This window comes from Phaseolus vulgaris, chromosome 7 (assembly GCF_000499845.2).
Source record: "Phaseolus vulgaris cultivar G19833 chromosome 7, P. vulgaris v2.0, whole genome shotgun sequence".
Lineage (NCBI taxonomy): Eukaryota > Viridiplantae > Streptophyta > Magnoliopsida > Fabales > Fabaceae > Phaseolus > Phaseolus vulgaris.
In genome coordinates, this window is record NC_023753.2 from 14,253,185 (window position 1) to 14,274,878 (window position 21,694).

At 32.0% G+C, this 21,694-nt stretch overlaps 1 protein-coding gene across 1 annotated transcript; it reads right to left on the reverse strand.

Annotated features, from left to right (window-relative positions):
* Positions 1-4,153: 4,153 nt before the first annotated feature.
* Positions 4,154-6,565, reverse strand: LOC137828900 (uncharacterized). The gene has a single exon (XM_068635646.1). The coding sequence runs from the start codon at positions 6,254-6,256 to the stop codon at positions 4,448-4,450; it is 1,809 nt and encodes a 602-aa protein (XP_068491747.1). The 5' UTR covers positions 6,257-6,565; the 3' UTR covers positions 4,154-4,447.
* Between the last annotated feature and the right edge of the window lie 15,129 nt (positions 6,566-21,694).

Genomic DNA, 21,694 nt, shown 5'->3' on the forward strand with positions numbered 1-21,694 from the left:
ATGAGCAATTTAACTTCAAAAACAGTAAGCAAATGTTGAAGCACAACCTGCCGCAGGACAGTAGTGATAGTAAGATTGATACCATGATCAGATGAAGTAAATATTAGAATAGTAATGCTTATATCACAGTATTCAAATTGAGATAGAATTGGGCATGTTCAATATCTACCTTTGAAAGCTACCAAGATCAATAGACAATAGTGTGTATAGCTTTTCATAAAATTTGCTTTTAAAATGTTTGTCAGTAATTTTGGTAATGTGTATCAAACTTTCGCCTATACTTTATTATTAATTATTAATACAATTTGACTGTCTTTTGTAAATCTCTGTTGTCCAACCTACTTTGTCTTACTTAAGAACAAGAAGGATATGATGTAATACGGATTTGTGCAGACCATTGGAATAACCCAAATTTGAGAAAGTCAAAGTGCATCCAAAAAAGAGAATTTGGATTCCCGCTTTAAACTTTCAGTGGTCTCTACCTATTTGACAAATTCTTTTGTCAAAACAATTTAACAACTAACTGAACTTCATTAACAACAGTATATGCATATGGATCCAGATGAGTCAAAGTGTGCAAGAAACCGAAGGAAGATCATCCTTCAGAATAAGTTACACAAAAAAGCTACCAAACTTATATGCCATTTTTTTTTAAATATAGAATTGAAGTTTGTTATTGATGACTTGATTTCTTAAGGTACTCCAGATAAAAATTGCAGCAAAAAAAGTCCTCAGACAACCACAATTTCTTATGGAGAAACAAATTATGTTTTAACAACAGGTAAATAAGGTTCTCATTGTTGGTTATTATTTACTGCTAATGTATTAAAATCAAAACTACATTGCAGATGTTCGTGACAAATCAGGCCACAATCCAACAAAGAAAATGAAGATGGTTTTCAACCAAGAATCCACAAGCCAAAGGAATAAGTTAACAACATTTTCATATGGATTAAACTACACACAGGATGCGGTTTCTGACATATAGAGTACAAAAGTTCATTTGAGAATGCAATAGAGAAAGCTGTCATGGTTGTTACCCCACAATATACAACCCAAAAGAAAAACTTAACATATACAAACCATGGAGAAGAGTGTAATTTTTCACATAATGCAATATCAGACTTAGAGAATAGGCAACCCTCATGTCCTTTAAGTACAGGTAAGTCTTAAGGCCTTTCACATGTATAAATATAATTCTTCTTATTTATCTCATGATATACTCAACAATTTTAGAAGCGAACTATATTCAAAATCTAAATTGCAAGGTTAGAACATTATTATTACTTGGTCAAAGTACATCTTAATATAACTAATGATTCAGTATAACGTTTTAGCATGTGTATTATAGAAAGATAATTTTATGATTCTTTTTGAAATTTTCAGATTTTTTTTATGTTGGTCAACCATCAATTGAATGTGTTCATTGTGGAGTTGTTCTCTGGTATGATAAATCAAAGCATTTAGGAGAATATAAAATGCAATTTAATTAAAAATTAATTAAATTAAAATTGTGAATATAAAATGTAATTTTTGTTAAATTGGAATTAAAAAAAATGATATATTAAAATGAATTTATAATGTGCACATGTATGTTCAAATATGCACCTATATTCTTTTTATGGTTTTCTGTACTTCTTATTCATAATGGAAAATAGCAATTTATTTACTATAACTGTCATTTCCCAAAATTTAGAAAAATGTATTCCTACTTCATACTAAATGTATATGCTAACTAATTAAAAATAAATTAAATTAAAATTCTAATTATAAAATTTAATTTTTGTTAATTTGGAATTAAAAATATCATAGATTAAAATGAATTTATAATGTGCACACGTATGTTCAAATATGCACCAATATTATTTTTATAGTTTTTTTGTACTTCTCATTCATAATGCAAAATATCAATTTATTTAGTATCATTGTCATTTTCAAAAATTAAGACAAATGTATTCCTACTTCATACTAAATGTATACGCTAACAAATTAAAAATAAATTAAATTAAAATTTTAATTATAAAATTTAATTTTTGCTAATTTAGAATTTAAAATATGATATATTAAAATAAATTTATGATGTGCATTCAAATATGCACCCTCTTTATTTGGAATTCTATTAATTTTTTTAGATAGGGATATGTGTGAAGGGGAATTTAACGACAAAAATATTTATTTATTCATGAGGGTGCATTTTTTAGGCATGCACTCTGCTCTGCTGGATTGGATTGATGTGTTGCCTCATTTCTTAATTCACATTAAAACGTATACCTAACTCTTGAAGTCTTTTTCAAACTCTTACATTTTAAATCCATTGTTGACCCAATCTTCTTCCTATGGTTTTCTGTACTTCTCATTCATAATGGAAAATAACAATTTATTTACTATCACTGTCATTTCTCAAAATTTAGAAAAACATATTCCTACTTCATACTAAATGTATATGCTAACTATTTAAAAATAAATTAAATTAAAATTCTAATTATAAAATGTAATTTTTGTTAATTTGGAATTAAATTTATCATATATTAAAATGAATATATAATGTGCACATGTATGTTCAAATATGCATCAATATTCTTTGTCTGCATTCTCATATTATGCTTATATTATCATAGTACGATTTTTTTGTGGATCGGGCTTTCGCAATTATATTTGATACGGATCTGGATTGTATATGGACTCTTGCGGATCAAAGAGGAAACATATTCAAGGTACGTTGTAATATGCACCTGCACAATCCCTTGATCGTTCAAGGTTGCGATGAAATGCGTAAGTTGTACGCGTTAAAAGAAGGATCTCATCAAATTCTCTTCTGTTACGTGGGGATAGCTATTTTTGATGTAACGATGACGTTGTCCGAAAATACTGTCGTAGATTTTTTTCTAGAGATTGAAAGTCGAAGCTCACTAACCTATCATGCACTTGTGCATTTTACACTAACTTTGACTGCTTCCCAGTGCACAGCAAGTAATCTGGTATTTTTTTTTTATAACTGACTTTTGATTTACATATATTAAATGAAAATGTATTTTTTTTCACAATTTCAAATATTTAACTTTTTATTGTTGTGTAGGATTTGTCTGTGACTTTTGCAGATTATATGCGAAGAGGTGGATTCCAAAATGTCACTTTGCATGGACCAAACGAGCAGGTGCAATGTAAAGTTTTAATGCGGAATGTTCCCAAAAAGACTGTCAAATTGGGAAGTGGATGGAAAGAATTTTGTAGGGAACACTCACTTTAGGAGAATGATAAAATTATTTTTGAAGTTGGGAGTCAGGACTGTTTTTAAGCCTGATAAAAAGGATAATTTTTTAATTTTAGTTGGACTTAATGTGGGCAACCATATAGGTTGTTCAAACATTATTAATATTTATAACTATTATATTTCTGTTTTTCTAATTTATGTTTGGTTTTTTTTTTTGATTTGGTATTTTGTTATTTTCTATAAATTTAGTATCTTTGTTATATTGTATAAATTTCTTTAGGTTGTATAAAATTATTTATATAAGACACTATAAGACATCTCTATGCATCTTTATTGCAAAAAAAAAAATTAAAATATATACCTACATAAATTACATTTATTTAATTATTTATTAATATATTAATAATATTTTATAAATATAATCTTTCCCATTTCATAGATAAAATCTTTTCCCTACAAGCACAGGTTAATAACCTAGTGTATTATAAAAAAAAGTTATGAAAGTTTTTTTTTTATCCACATCCTCCTTCCATTTAAGATTATTTTCGATATTTTGCAGAGACATTTTCATCATTTTGCAGGAACATTTATGTTATTTTAATGAGATTAGGTGAAAAATGTAATTGGTATGGTGCCGGAAGAATTTGCCAGTTCCTAAAGGTTTAACGATCCCGTACCGCAATATTGACACAGGCCCAGGTATAAGTTTGAGAGGGACATTAAGTTTGAAATTTGAAGTTTCACAATTCAAATTTTTTTCACACCCAAACACACCTCCAACGAAGAAGAGCGCAATTTCTGAATTAGCACTTCTTCAACAACTCAAACATGTAAATGGGAACTTGAACAGATCATAATAAATCACAACTAAAAACTATTTAATACAAAATTTGAAGTAAATGCACAAATAAATCGACAGTAACCAAAGAAATAAGACATGGATAAATTGAATATTAGTCTGCGTCATTCATAATAATAACAGTTGCAATAAAGCTTAATACAAGCAGTGTAATCAAAAGAAATAAACAAAGCATACTGTATGCATCAAGTGAACTGCACAAAAAACATATTTACAAGTTCAGTACGATCCTTCTCTTTGCCCATTTGAAGCCATTTAACAACAAGAGTCCTAAATGTACAAAGTTTAGAATTCCATGCCGCATCAAAATGATGTGTATTGTAAATATAAACTAAGGAAATGCTCATCATATTCAGGATTTCAATATTCAGAATCTATCAACTGGGAAAAGCGCCACATTGCAATTGCCAATCCATGCAATCTTCAAAAGCAAAACTACTTGCGCAACCCAACAAGGCGTTTTGTTGTTGTTCATAACGACATATGTAATTGAGTCCCATGAGAAGTTGACACATAGCTTCCTCTGTTTTGTCCTTATCAGCAAAATACAATGTCTGAAATAGCAGCACATATGTCCTGCTAACAATTTGGTGTTGCTCAAAATTCCTCTCACTTTGCCACCTGATCATATTATGGGCCAGTGGAGCAAGCCACTTGAGTATCCCATCTAGACTCACCTTCCAGTCATGAGCAAGAGGGGCATCATATATTGCCAAATTCTTTACATAGGTCTTAAGTTTGCTTTTCAGAGACAACCTTAAGCTCGTTGGTAGCATCTGATATAGATCTTTCCTAGCTTCCTCGCCAACTAAATGTGGATACCTAAGGAACTTCTCTATCACGGTTATGACATTGGCATAGTGCAATGCTAGAGCACAGCCTCCAAGTGTAGAAGGAGGAGCATTAAGTGTCAATCTACTCTGGGGACCAAAGGTTGAGAAACTTAGATCTCCTGTGATAGGGACACCACTATGAACATGATTCAGATCTCCAGAATAGTACAACTGCTCCCTTTTCTTGACCTTATTCTCAACACCAATACTATGATAGCTCGATAAGTGAATATGTTGGTCCTCACTATCAGCAACATAATCATCATTGTCATCATCAAATTTCGAAATCGAACTGCTTAAACTTAAACAATCCATGAAAAGTTTCCCCGGACTTGTTCCACAAGGAAAACCAAAATCTTCTAGTTGAAGATATGGCAATTCACCTCTCCTAATATCCATTTGAGGCTTACTAGCAGTTACCCTTGTTCCCACAGCAGTTCTGGCAGTGGAACCCAAATGATAACCATGACCATTTCTCTTGCTATGATTGCTTTTCAACTTCTCAGAACTCAAAGGAACACCAATCTGGCCAGACACTAACCCACTTTCACTTCGCATGGGTGGTGAATCTCCACTAAGCCCAAGACTAGTAGTATTCTTCCTCCACGTAGAATCACCAAAGATTATACAGATTCTAGCATAAATGGTACAAACTGTTCTGGCCAACAACTCAACAACCTTATCAAAGCTCTGATTCCAAAGTGAAATATCCTTTAGATGCCTCACATCTTGCCTCTGCCATGTGAGTTTCTGCTCAAACGCCCTTCTGCTCTCCTCTTGCTGGTTATGCTGAAACTTCTTTACTGTTTGCTCCAAATCATTCAAGACCCCCATTTCACTGTACAAACTCCTGGTGGCACTAACATACCTATTCATTTTCCTCACCATTCCTTCCATATGCTTAACTAAGAACCCCAATTCCTTCACATCTATAACCCCATTAACAATGTCCCCATACACATGTTCAAAACCTTGCACGGCAGGCTCAGAACACTTCCTTCCCAACCTAGAAACCACACTAGCAATACAGTTCAACTCCTCAAGCTTCTCTGCTCGAGCCAGCTCGAGAAGATAACCCTCTTCGGAGGAAACCAGGTTTTGAACACCCTGTAAGTTGGAAATCTCGTTCCTGAGCTTAACAATCTCGGGCTGAGACAAGGATCTGTGAAGATGAATGGTTTTGGACATTACTTTTGCTACTTCAAAAGAAAGAATTCCAATTACTTCTTTACTGCCACTATCTTGCCTTTTGGGGTTGTGCTTTCTCCTTGCAGAAAGTTCAAGAAGAAGAGCGTGTTTGAGATTGGAACTTACCTGGTTACCCATCTTCACAATCCAAGCTTCAGCAACCATAGCTATCTACCACAATCACCAAATGCCCTTCATTCAAATGGTGTGATAAGACCCGGTGTGGGGAACAAGAATAAGAGCCTAATAGGTTGTGAAAGCTGCAAACTTTGAAGCTGAAGAATGGTTTAGGCAGTGGAATTGTTGGTGGGGTAGAGAGAGAAAACAGAGGGTGAAATAAGATTGTGTGTGAGGCCAAAGTGTAGAGAGAAGAGAAATGACAGAAAGTGGAGGGAAAGAAGGAATTGAAATACAAAAGGATGTATGAGGGTAGAGAGGGACCAGGGAGGGAGGTGAATGATTGCTTTGGTTTTGCTTTCATTGCCATTTCAGAGCTATCCACAATATTTCAAAAAAGAAATCAGAACTTTGAAAAGTGATGTCAGGTCTCACAATTTTGAATTCAATCATTCCAATTTTTCTTTTTCTTTTTTTTCTTCTTTTCTTAGTAATATTCTTTTGAATTGTTTATTTTACTAATATCATTAGAAGTCATAGTCCAGATTATAAATTTTAAATTTATATGACTTGCTAATGAAATATATTAATATGATATATAATTTAAGGTATTAGGAATTAAAATGACATTACTAAATCAAACATTTTAGTAATAATAAAGGATTACAACAACAAAAATATTAAAGTACAAAAATATTAATGTTTTTTTCTCCTTCGATTCCTCTGAAGATCTTTTTATATTCTTCTTTTCTTTACACAACATGCTATGAATGATATTTAAAAAAAATTACTTGAACAATATATTTGAAGCATATTTTTTTTGTTTTTGGTAAGTTTAATATGGGAATTTTAATTTAAAAAATTCAAGAAAATATCCATCTATTACACTATCTAGTTAGACCTATAAGAAATATTATACAATCTACTATGACTAAAACACAAAATTAGTAGAAATAACAATCATTACAAGAAAATCTGAAATTACATACTGTCAAACTTAATATCATTTATATTATTAATAATATAAATATTAATAATAATATTATTATTAATATTATTTGTTGAAGAAGAGCTTTGATGACTCCAAATCTCCATGGATTGCTTTAAGGTTGTTTTTAGCTTAGTTGGTTGTGTTCTGGGGTAGTTTGGATTTGTTAATTCACTCTTAGTTTGAATCCAAAGTTGGTTTAACTCAAATCTTTTTTAAAAGAGTGTTTTATGAAGAAGCCAAAAAACAACCAATTGTTTTATCATTTCAATCGGTTTTTTATACTTAAGGTTTTTGAAACTGGTTTTGGCATATTTGAATTTGGTTGACTTTGTTGTCAAACCAATTCATTATTTCGATAAAACAACCGACTATTTTTTTAACAGTGTTAGCCGAATTCGGTTAAGTTTGTTAAATCTGCTTTAAATGATTTGAAATTGATTTAGATTTTACAATAAATATTTTCTACTGCTAATTGGAGTATAAATGTTCTGTTATACGCTCCTAGCATTAAGGTTACAATATCAGTTTTTGAAATCAAGTTTTCTCCAATATTGCTTAAGGCTTTGGATATTTTTCTAAGAGTGAAGTAGGACTTGTTGTGTACTTTGATTTGATTTGTACTAGTTGTGATTTATCCTATTTCTTTCTTGATTTGTAATTCTGTAAGTATTGGTGTTCACAGAGTCAGAGGGTGTTCTGATTTGTGGTGTGTTTGTGGTGTGCCAAAGAAAGTGTGTTCTTGAGGGGATCAAGATCACTTCTTTGGTGGTTGTGAGTTTGTAATCTGGTTTTTGATTACTTAATGGATACCTAGAGGTTTCTGGGAACTGGATGTAGTAGCTCTTGGTATAAGAGTGAACCAGTATAAAATTGCTTGTGTGATTTTTTTTCTCCCTTAACTCTTGTATATCTGTTTTTAGTTGTTTTTACACTCTGCTGATAAAAACAACCGGTTGAATCGCAGAAACAACCGATTAAATCGCAGAAACAATCGGTTGAATTTCGGGAATTCAACTAAAATTGTTTTCTATCTTGGGTTCTTTTATTCCTTTGACTGTGATTCTTCTTTGACTTTCATTATACCTTCAAAGTTTACGAAAATCTTTTATAAACAATTCATCCCCTCCTGTTTAAGGCCCTCAATTTTAACATTATTAATATTATTAATACTAAAAATATTATTAATATTAGTAATAATATTATAATAATAATTATTAATATTAATATTAATATTATTAGTAGTATTAATATTATCATTAATATTAATATTAATATTGTTATTATTAATATTAATAAAAATATTAATATCAATATTATCATTAATATCAATATTATTATTATTACAATTATTAAAAATATTTTGTATATAATACTTTATATACGGATACAATCCCTATGTAATTATTCTTGCTTCATGGCGCCAAAATTACATACTATTTAAATCCGCATGTAATCACTTTTGACTTTCATACGGAAAAATCCGTATGTAACGTCTATTTACATATTGAATTAAATTCGTATGTAAATATCCATATGTAATCATTTTTGGCTTACATAAGGAAAAATACGTATGTAATCACTTTTATTCATATATACAGAAAAATTCGTATGTAATGATCACTTTACATATGAATTCTGATCCGTATGTAATAATCGGTATATAAATGGGCAATTTCTTGTAGTGAATTAAGACCAAAATAAACCTAATTAGATTAATTTAAAATAAAACATTTGACTTATTCATGATTACAATACAAGAATCTATTATTAAAGCTCAAAAGTGTTAAGGAAATTATGCTCATCAACCACCAAGGACAAGGGAAAAAGTGAAGGTGGCCATGAAGCCCGAACCACGTCTCATGCTTGATCATTTTCATTCTAGATGTCATCCTTACATAATGGATGTCATTTATGTGAAGGTTGATGGTCACTGTGGTTATCGGTCTACTTTGAATTATTTTGGGATGGGTGAAGACTCTTGGCCACTAGGAACATAACTTGTTGGTTATAAGACAGCGGGTGTGAAAAATATTTTCTCTTTGGGTATCATCCAAAGATTTTGGAATTGTTCCCAACATTCGTCTTATCATCAATAAGTCACCTTCACAAGGACTTTCGCTCTCAATCTCATTTGATGGCTTAGAAGGTGAAGAATGCCTAGATGAATCGGAATCATGCTCACTAACTACTACCCCATTATGCACAAACATATTCATTTTAGAAGGGCAATTAGAAGCTATGTGACCATATCCTAAGCATTTAAAACATTTTTTAGTAGACGATTTGATTGGTGATATATGAGTAGAAGTAGAAGGCTTAGACTCCTTAGGGTTGAAAGAAGAATCTTTAGAAGGAAGGTTTGGAAAAGGTTTTTTATTTTTCCAAGAGTTGTTGTAGTAGCCATCATTGGGAGAATTTTTGAATTTTTTTTTGCAATTTGGGATTTAACCTTCATTGCAAGGTGAACTAAAGAACCCAAAGATGAATACTCTTGAAGTTCAAAAACATCTTGAATATCCCTTCATAGGCCACTCACAAACCTAGCTATCAAAGCTTCCTCACTTTCTTTCATGTTTGCTTTAAGTAAAAGCGTTTCTAACTCCTTAAAATAAGCATTCACACTTAGCGTGCCTAATTGAAACCGTTGGAGCTTCAACATTAGGTCTTTCCTAAAGTGTGGTGGCACGAATCTAAGGCGCATACACTCTTTCAAATCGTTCCAAGAGACCACGGGAGGTCTCTTGTTATAGCCAATGTCCATTACAATACTATGCCACCAATTCATGGCATAATCTATGAATTCTAAAGAGGCTATTTTCACCTTTTGGTCTTCATGGACCTCATAGGCTTTAAAAATTTGTTCACATTTAGCCTCCCAATCTAAATACACATTAGGATCACTATCACCACTAAAGTTAGGGACTTTTACAGTTTGAAAATAAGGCAATGCTTCTTGGTGATGTCTTTGTTCACGGTGGTGGCTTTCTCCATGGGAATGATGATGATGCCTCCTTCTTCTATAATCTTCTCCATGGTCATGAGCATTGGAAGAATCTTTGGAAGAATGCCGAGAAGAATGATATTTGCCATGAATGGAATGGGAAGATCTTTCTTGCTTCAATTCAACTTTTGCTAATCTTTCTTCCAATCTTTTCATAGCTTCATCTTTGAGAGCAAGGGCTTGTTTTGCTTCTTTTAACTCATTAAGAACATAAGACTTATGAGTATAATGTGGCTTGGAAGATTCAGCACTTGAATATGTATCCATTTTACAAAGAAAACAGCAAACACAATAGCAAACAATATTAAGAAAAACAAGGTTAGCAAAAAGAACAATTATAGAGATGTACTGAAAATTAAAAGTCACTCAAGTCACTCCAAGAAAGAATACTTCCCTCAACCAATCTGCTCTTGAGGTCTTGTAACTCTCAAATGAAATATGTCAAAGCAAAAGCACTCTTTCTCAAAGCCAATACACCACAAAACTCTAAAGAACAATAAAAGACAAGCAAGAAAAGGTGTAAACAAGAAAGGCTATATCAAAAGGAATACAAGATATATGACAAACTCAAAGAATAGTGAAGAAAAGACAATCAAGAAAAATAAGGTACTCAATGAAAAGAAGGCACACAAAAGAATCCTAAAGAAAAGCACTAGAATAAATGAAGAAAACAAAAACAGAACTACTGGAATTTTTTTTTAAATTGTGCGTGACTTTACAGATTTATCTGGAACTGTATAATGCAAACTGGATTATGAAATTTAAACCACATAAAGTTCAAGATCTTATCTCAACAATGGCACTGGAATTACACAAAAAAGTAAGCCAATTAATTGTGATAAATTTTGCAAAATCACTGCCAGATTATTGTATTTTTTTCGGCAGAATTACACACCGATCATATTTCATTTATCATTTTTTTTGTACTTGGAATTTTGATGTACTTATTTTTTTCTACCTTTATATAACACTTTGAAGAACTCAAATCCAGAATTTCAAAAAATTTCAGTAACCAAATAAATCGAAACAGTCAGCACGTTTTCAAGAAAACAGAGGAAACCTAACAGGAATGAAAAACAGAATTAAGAACTTCAAAAGACATAATAGAAGTGATATGTAAGAACTTGTATAGGTCTATTACACAAGTATGAACTCAAAACTAAAAGAAAAAGCACCAAAGGATCAAGAAAACAAACACACGAAACTGTACTCAAAACAAAATCAAGAAACAAAAATTATCAATAAAAGGACTACATAGAAGTGATAACATTTTTGGAGAAACATGACTTTGACAAAACTAATAAGGATTCAAAAATCAAAATGACACAAACACAATATAATAAGAACAAGAAAACAGCAAAAAAATACTCAAAAATAAACCTAAAAACAGAATGCTATGTAAAGTTCTTGAATTAAAAGTGCCAAAAACAACTCAAACACACAAGAACACACCTAAGACTCATGATACCACATGATATGATTCCAATAACATGATAAAGATATTATATAGACATGTTATGGATTCAACAAGAGTTGGAATATGATTAGGCACTTTCTAAGAATTGGATCAATGTTCTTAACATTCTAGAACTCACCAAATCACAAGTAACCAAGCCAAACTCATATAGAAACCCATATTATGACAAATGAACCGATTAAAACAAGCTAGAAAGCAAATGAACCGATTAAAACAAACTAGGAAGCAAATGAACCGAACAAAAGTAAGCTAAGATACAAATGAACTGATTAAAATGACTAGAAACATCAAAGACATGTTTTAGAGTTTGTTTTAGAATGGAAATGGATGAAAAAGATGAAAAGAACTAGGGAACTTATGTGGTTGGAGTTCTTGGAGATGAACACGCCACTTGAAGGATGTAAGGCTCCAAGATGAGTGTAGATGCTGCCACTTGAGGTTCCAAGAATGCACTCAAGATGAGACTAGAAGAGAAGACACAAGTCTCTCAATCACTCACCAATTTGGGAGAGGTTCTTCACTCAAAATATCAAATCTATTATTGAAGGTGTCTTTCATGCCTTTATATAGAGACATAAGACCGGCCAAGAGTACAAAGGAAGGAACATTTGAAGAGTCACCTTCTAGCCTATTCCTAAATTGGCGCCTAAATGAGCAAGAGAAGGAAAAATCACTTCTTCTAGCTTTTTCCTAAAGACTAACGCCTAAGGTACTTACAAAAGAGGTGTATTTTTGGTTTCCCTCTTAGCACCTTCCTAAACACTACTCCTATATGTTCTACAAATTTATACAAAAGAAATTACAAAGAAAGATATTAATTGAAGATCATTCTTGAATGCTTGTAGTCTTCTTGTTGACTTTGGGCTTCATCCTCTCTTTACTAATTCTTCTTTAATTTTTGAGAAGACTAGAAGGAAGAACTTTAAATGTTTGGGTGAATGGCCTCTTCCTCCATTAGTAAAATCCTCTTTATTTTGATCTTCATCACATGGATGGTCTTATTGGGATGAGGGATATTTCTTGTCATCTTGAGGACAACGGTCATGATGATGTGGGTGTACACTCGGTCGATCTTAATCTACACCCCTCACTATGTATAGGTGTGACGTGATTTTAAACTACTACATGTACTATGATACATATGTATAGGGATGAGACGTCAGTGTCACACATGTGACGAGGTAGTTGACAAAGAGTAATATTGTTTCATCTATAACAACAAAAGCACCCCACATCATAGGTCGAGGAACATTTTGCTCATACTTATACTGACACAACACACACTCAGGAAATGTCACTAACTTGACTAGCCCAATCGAATGTACCTAGAAAATAACGTATAGACTCAAAGGGCCTAGTGGGGCGGTGGTCATCATATGGAGTCCAAGTCACCCATCATGGGTTAGAGCATCCAACTGCACCCAGACAACACCAAAAGTATATATGTGTCATTCTATGAGGTATCACGTTGTACGCGGGTGTACCTCATCATAGGTGAGATTTATATCCCTCCTTCCCATGCCCAAGAAATGCTCATATATTCATGTTTGTGTAATTTGAACAAAAAGGTTATTCATGTATAATGAACCTAACAAACATTAATGTTGTTTGTCTCATACCTGAATGAAAGTAGCATAATCGCCCAATTGTTTTGTCTAGGAAAAAAAACGCATTCCTTATTTGTTTATATTTATGTGTTAATGCGGCAACTCCCCAACAGTATCCACCACACATTTGTACATTATGAAATAATAACAAGTACGAAATAGAGATGGAGGTAGCATTCTTATCATCAAATATAGTGCATCCACCAAATGCAACAAGTATGCCCTCGCAACACACTCCCAACTTTGTCGTACGCACACTCCTCATACACCTCTCAAAACCAACTAATTTGTATGTGTGTCCCTCGACATTGCCTCATCTCTGATGTTTAATCACCCTAGTCAACCCCAATCAAATGCACCAAAACAATTGAAGTTTCAGCAAATTCCAGGGTGACGTACGTAGAAAACTCATGACCCACAATGGGGAGATGTAGTAAAAACAACACATCATCGAGCGTTATCATCATCTTACCAATGGGAAGGTGGAAGGTGTTAGTGTCCCGCTACCACCTCTCTACAAAGGCTGAAATCAACCCCTTATCTACCACCTCATAACTTATGTTGCACAAAAGGCAACAATTCATAATTAAGCACAAAAGCCTCAACTTGAAGATGGGGAAACCCAAATTTGCTTAAAATTTTACCATGGGATACCAACTTCAATTCTCCAAGATCCTAACAAATACATTTGTGCTAGTAACTATAAATCAACATAATTAATAAAACATAACTAAATAATTTTTCATTCTTACCTCATCCTCTCATAGCCTCACAACAACATGATCTGCGATACTAACTAGTAGAGACAGGTTTGAAGGTCGTCCAAAGACTCTTTCCTGCTCATTATGACAGTCTTCCTATTTCTCCACCATATTACATCCAATGTGATTATGTGCTTCATGACAATCTCCTCTACGGCCGGATATCATAGGTCTTTGTCTTCCATAACCTTGTGATGAAGCACCTTTCATCCTAGGCGTAACTATGTCAAAAAACATTATTTTTACCTTAATAAAATGCTAGATGATCCAATCTAATATAAATTTTTTTTAAACATTCTAGATTTTTAATCTATAAGTTATTTTTAGATCTGGGAATACCTTCTGGATTATACAATTAAGTATGTAAAAAAAAAAAAAATCATTCATCCCAATTTCACTCTCCGTATCACCCATTCTCCAATGCAAAAATAAAATTTTATATAGAGAGAGAAACTTCAGACTAAACTTTGTTAAAGAAGGAAGTAAGACAAGGCCTCCACAAGTTCTCTACAATGCTCTAAAGCACAACAAAAATCTCGAAAGGAAACCACACCTCATAAAGGGAATGTCAAGGGTGTGCAACTGCTTAAGAATGGAGGAAGAAGATGAAAGATGTAGAGATTTAAGGTTACTTATTAATTTCATTAAGGATACAATTGACTTTTCATCAAAATATGAAGGTGAAGGAAGAATGTATGGAGGTAAAAGAAAAACATCTAGGCTACAACTTATTAAGCCCAATATTTTGGGCTATGTTCTCTAGACCGAGCCCATATCTACAAATCGGAACAAGAGTAACTCAATTAGTAAATTATATGAATAACTTTAATATTTGCAAATAATATATATATGTATATTTTCATGGACGAATTGTTCGTCCCTAAACATTTGTTAAGTAGTGATGTTTGTCTAGAAAAATCTTGAATATAATATATTTATCAATATAAAGGTGGTAGTATTGAAGGATTAACAGGACTTAAGATTAGATTAAAATCACAATATACAGTGAAAACATTAATTATCGCTGATATAACAGGCCTTTTAATAAACACTGTTAATTCTGACCAATATCATTAACCATATGTTAATAGCATTCCATGTGTTTGACCTAACTATGGTTAGATAGATAAACAATGGACTTAACATAAGATGTGTAGGATGCAGTCACATCCAGTGTGACAGAAGGAACCTACCTGATCATACTAACTTTATAAATGGCTAATTATTAGTCTAAATGTGACACCAATTTTGGAGATATTATATAGAGTGGACAGTCTTTTAACTTTTGAGGACTGAATATTTTGACCCATAGTTTGTTATTTTTCTAAATTTGAATCTCAAAGTCCTTGGTAGTATATGGTATTGTTTGTTACATTACATGGCCCCAGCTTGAAGGTGTTCAACCCACCTTAGCTCCTTTTTTACCTTCCAATAGCTGATGCACATGCAGACATGGATGGATCTCTTGTGTGAATCAACAACAAAAGGTACATCCAAAAGCAAATTATTGTTTATAAAAGCCTCGTTTTCTAGTTAGTGTTTCTAGCTTACATTAACACTTCTTATGTTGAATTAGAACACTTTTTTCTTCTTCTCAAAAGCACAATCACACCATCGGATAACGAATGGAAGCCACATAACAAGACATTTCACCCTCTCAGAATATCTGCTTGCTTTGCAAACTAAACCGACTGCATTCATTTTTATGCATTCAAATTATTATTATTATTATATATATACATAGATTAACACATAATTTAGACTTTTTTTGGGTATAAATTTCTATAAGATAATGATAAAATCAATAAATTTATCATTTATATCTAGGAGTTTGCAATTAGATAAAACAAACCTATTTTATACCGCTAATAGCTTTTATTCTAATTGAATTGATCCAATTGTTTGTGTAATTTAATTTGGGTTGATACGAAATATATACCAAGGAGACATTTGAAAATAAAAATAAGAGATTACCAATTACATTAATGCATGTTTTATTTGGAATTTAGGATGGAATTGAGAATGAGAAAAAAAAAATGGATTTGAGGGTAAAAAGAATGGAAAGTGAAGTTCTTTGTATTAAGAGAAAAAAAAAGTGGAAAATGAAGGGAGACGAAGAAAAAAGTTTATGAAAGTTTGTAAGAGTTAATCATAGATTTTGATAAAATTAAATAATATTATAATACAAATAATTGTAAAAGATTTAAGTGAAATTTGTAAATTCAGTAAAACTTAACAAAATAAATCAAAATTGTGATCAAAATTAAGTGTCTAATTAATATTAAATAACATGAAAAAAGAGAGTTAAATTACAATAATTAGACGGGAAAAAACATCACAACTATCATTTGAGAGATTCATGAAAGTCATCAAATCTTTGTTGCAACTGATCAATTCTTTGATGAACCCTCTCAAAACCTTTATTCACATTGGCGTTCAAAGTATTTAATCATTGTTGTCACTGCTAAATACCACACTAAATATCTTGTTCATCTTCTTGGTTCATCTTACCATGTTGCTAGACATCGCTAACTTAGACGATATTCAACTTTTTTAAATTTTTTGATTCAAAATAGTGTGACTAGCCTAGTTCCATGAATGCATCGATAAATAAGTTTATGCCATAGTGAGACATGATCTGTGTAATAAGAATGTCGTATATAAGAGGAATGTTATTATCCAGACATTTGATCATGTGTTGCATGATGAAATAAGACTAATTAATTAATATATTAATTTTTTCATGGCTCATTCCATAAAAATGTCTTCATGCAATAATTGAGCAAAATTGTTGACACAGACTCAATATGTGCATAAACACGTAATGTAATAGTTTTTCATTAATATTCAAAACTACCTAATTCCTAACACTTCAACCATGCATCTCTAGTCTAATCCTAAATCTCGATATCATATCACTGTCGTAGTTAAGCTCCTTAGGGATGTTTGAAGATGACAACTTCTGACTTTGGTACTTCAAATTAGCCAAAATCAACCATTCTAAATGTTTGATTTAATCTTCTTCTTTTTAACCTCAATAGAAAAGTTACCAAGTTGTCTAATTCTCATGTTGGAATAAAACACTTTAATTAGATCTTCAAAGTATAGAGCTTTCAACATGAGAAATTGTTCCTTAAACCTTGAAAGTGCAAATAATGGTGAAAGTAAAGTATTGGTTGTGCAAAGAATAGGAAATTCATGATCTTAGGTGTCAAAAATATCCTGGTGTAAAACACCTTCAAATACTCAATCATTTTATCATGCTTGACGAAATAGCATGCTTTATTTAACACGTCCTCAATACTTGGGAGCTTTGTAGCAGGAACTTCATCATCAGGCTTCAAAGTTTTTCCTTTACTTTGCTTGACACTTATCTATCTTTTAGTTAATGAAGATGAAGTCATTTCTACAAGATTTAAGACATGAAAACATTAATCAGTGCACATTTCATAATATTACATAACATTAATCTTATTCTTTTTAAACTCAATAGATAAGTTACCAAGTTGTGTGATTCTCACGTTGGAATAAAACACTTTAATCAGATCTTCAAACTATAGAGTTTTCAACATGAGAAATTGTTCCAAAAACCTTGAAAGTGCAAATAATGGTGAAAGTAAAGTATTGGTTGTGCAAAGAATGGGAAATTCATTATCTTAGGTGTCAAAAATATCCTAGTGTAAAACACCTTCAAATACTCAATCATTTGATCACGCTTGATGAAAAATATGCTTTATTTAAAACGTCCTCAATACTTGGGAGCTTTGTAGCAGGAACTTCATCATCAGGCTTTAGAGCTTTTCCTTTACTTTGCTTGACACTTATCTATCTATTAGTTAATGAAGATGAAGTCATTTCCACAAGATTTAAGACGTGAAAACATTAATCAATGCACATTTCATAATATTACATAACATTTTAAACAAAGGTAGTAAAAATATAAATAATAATATTTAATAATATAAAATAAAACAGTGATCATTGATTTTCAATTACATCACATGGTGGTATCATATATAATATTACATTGCCAAAAAGTAAAAGAAAATATAACATTCCATAAAAAAAGGTACAAATGAGGCATTCAACCACTCCTAGTCATAATATTCAGTAACTTCTTCATACGATTTTGTCAGGACATGCCTAGAAGACGCTTTGCATGGGACAGGTTAATGAACAAGAAGTCGTAACACTATTCCATAATTTATTCGTCTTGTATGTTCATTTCAACTAACATGTCCCAAATGTCAATTTTTGCGTACGACGCATCAGGCTGGCCTGTTTACAAAGAAGTTCATTTTATTGTTCAATTGTCAACACTTATCATTTAGATTAGTGCACTTTTTGTTCAGCTACCAGAGCGACTCATTCAAATGCCATAATATATCTTTGAGTTATAGAAGACAATTTATTTGTCGTTGCATTTCTTGCCATCAACAAATACATCTACCTCGGTTGTAAGCTTCTCAAACTAGGCATCCATGACATAAACCATCAGGGCTTTTCTTTTTGAATCCTGCAATGATGATGTACCACCAGATGACACATGAGGTGAACTGAGGTTATATGAGTCCATTTATGGTCGTGATGGAGGAGCTTGCTCACCTTCGAGATGTATTCCATGTTATCATCATTAAGGACCACCACAATGAAACTTTGCTTATCAATGTGGCATCAGACTTGTCGGGTTGTTCTTACTCCATGCCATGTGGCACAATCAGCTCCCTAGAGTTCCTCCATCAAGTCATAGTGTCTAATGGGATTAAACTTCCATTTAGTGGTAGAAGGCTCTGCCAGACTAATAGAGAGCATCAACAATGTTATTGTAGGCTTGGGTCGTCCAAATTTAATCAACCATGATCCCCAATTGTGCCTCATCCATCATAGTTGTCAAAAGTCATAGATTCATACTTGCGGTCCATTTTGTGAACTCACAAATATCCATGGATGACTCCAGAACAACATGTTCTCCTTAATTCATGTTAAACCTATTGCAAACACAATTCTTCCAATAACAATAAGACAAGACATATATATTCCGTTAAGGAAGTATTTACTTGTGAAGGGAACATAAAGCAACAAAACTTTTCATTCAGAATACAAATTATTACATAATCTTAATTGTTTTCATAATCTCTCCATATTTTATTAGTTATATTGTCTTTAATGTGTGAACCTAGCCTATAATAACCCTTATGAATTTGGAAAAGTAATGTATTTATGTCTTTTTCCATAAACTCACACTCAACTTTATCAACTAATGACTAATCATTGTCCATCCCGTGAAGAAAGTTATGAAGAATACATCATGCTAAAACTATATTCGTCATCATGTCCAACTAGTAATGAGGTTTAGTTCCACTAGCTATAATTGGAAATTGTTTCTTTAACACACAAAATGATCTTTCAATTACATTTCTAAGTGACGAAGATGATGATTAAACAACTATCGGAGAATTTGTGAACCTCTTCCGCAGTACTCTTTCAGATGGTATCTAACGTCACAATACAATGTTATTACTTGTTGTTTGAACATAAAGCCAACATTTACAAGGTACCATTTTCCTACAATGATTGAATTTATATTGATTAGCATTAAGTACTAAGTCACCACTTAACATAAAGTACACGAAAACACATTCAACTAACCTTCAGATATGACCAATGGATCCTCTCGTATAAGTGGATCCTTCAATATTCTTGAATCAGATGTTGTTCCTTCTCACTCGACTACAACATATGTGAAGTTTATGTTTGTACTGATCAAAGGCTATTGGGGTTCAGGAATCTCTGCATGCATGGCCATTGTGCACACCTAGAATCTCTACATGCACACTGTTAAAGTCAAGGACAATTTTGTCTTCTCACGGACGTCCTTGGATTTCCTACCTTTCTTCACTCACTAGCAAAACACTCATTCCATACTTTTCTCGCACATCCACACTCACATCTCTTCGCTTATGAACAAATTCTAACATATAACGCTTTCTCAAATTCATCTGCATAAATAGTTTTCACCCATAAACAAACAAACACTCGCTAAGTTTCTTATTTTATTATATGGAAAAAATTTAAAGTTATTTAATATAAGTTACAATTTGGATAGATTATATATTGATGTGTACTTTTCCTAAGAAGTTTGGAAACATATTTAAAACTCAACAACTTGTCATTATACTTATGAAAAAAAATGTAAAAGTCAAAAAATTGTCTAAACATCCTTATAATATATTCGGTCTATACACAACTAAAACAAAATATACATTATATATATAAATAAATAAATGGATACAAATTTTGTATTTTTGAATCAATTTTATGAGGTTAATTTATAGATTAATATTAATATTTTTATAAAAGAAAAATTTATTGGTTCTATAGCTACCGAATGTAGAAGAATGCATTAAGCAATAAATGGGGAAAAAGATTGAAAAAAAAGAAGTATTTTTGGATAGATGAGGTAGATGCATAGTAGAAAGGAGAAAAGAGAAAAAGCAAGGCATGAGAATGGAATATTGCTTTGCGTATCAGCAACCAACATTTCTGAATTTGGCGTATAACTTTTTTCCATTGCCTTGCTTCTTTGCTTTCCTTTTTTCATCTTTCACTTTCCCCACTCAAATGAGATTAATATCTGCATGCCCCTGTTAATGTCGGTGCCAATATCTTTCTCTTTCACTCAACGCAAACCTCAACAATTCATTAATAACTCCCTTACATTTTCACTACGCCAGAAACTCACATACTATTTCTTTTGTTCTCAGTAGATAGAAAGAGCCACAGAAGTTACTTCCCAAGATGTGAATAAAATCGATTCGTACAAATAAATACATATTTAAATTTGATGCCTATATATGGTCATAAAATAATAAAACTGTTACAATCAATTAGGTACACTTTACCTGATTCATAAATGGTGAATTATTTTTTTCTGCTGGACGAAAATTTCTACCAATATTATCATCTATGCTTCTTCTTAATATTGAACTGTATGAATACAGGAGATCCATACCAAATCACCTTTGTTGATACTCCGGAAAGCATTTGCCATCTTCTCTAACCTTAAGATTCCTTTCCGTAAAAAAAACATTAAAAGATTCCTAAACTCATATTAGGATAAGCTATTTTTTAATTACGGCGATGTAGGGTTACTAATATTAAAAAGTGGTGATAGAAGAAGCAATCTATGTTAGAAGTACATTTTTATAGTAGTTTATGTGGATTTTTTTTATTTTTTTTTCTGGTTGCTTAAATATTTTGAGGATCGTGTTACATTTCTTATTAAAGTCGTATTGATTCTTAGTTTCATCCTCAGTCATGTTTATGAACATATTGAGAGTGTTTGAGTGCCAAACGAGGAATTTCTTATTTAGATTTTGTGTTTTTCATTTTTTAAGAACTTCTCTTCATATTCTCTCCCTGTTTGTAAAGTTAAATTTTATGCTAATGTTGATATTTGAGAAATCAAATTCAATTCTCACCGATTATTGTGAAGTTTCCGTAGTACTTTGTAAAGGTTTTGAAAAATATTCCAAAATGAAAAGCCTCATATTTTTAATAGTTTTGTTTCAAAGTTTATATAGTACAATTTTGTAATATGGTGAGTTAGTTATCTTGGATTTCATGGAACTTTTGTATTGTAAATGGTA

Coding starts and splice junctions, on each gene's coding strand:
- LOC137828900 (XM_068635646.1), bottom strand. CDS start 6,256: ATGGTTGCTGAAGCTTGGATTGTGAAGATGGGTAACCAGGTAAGTTCC.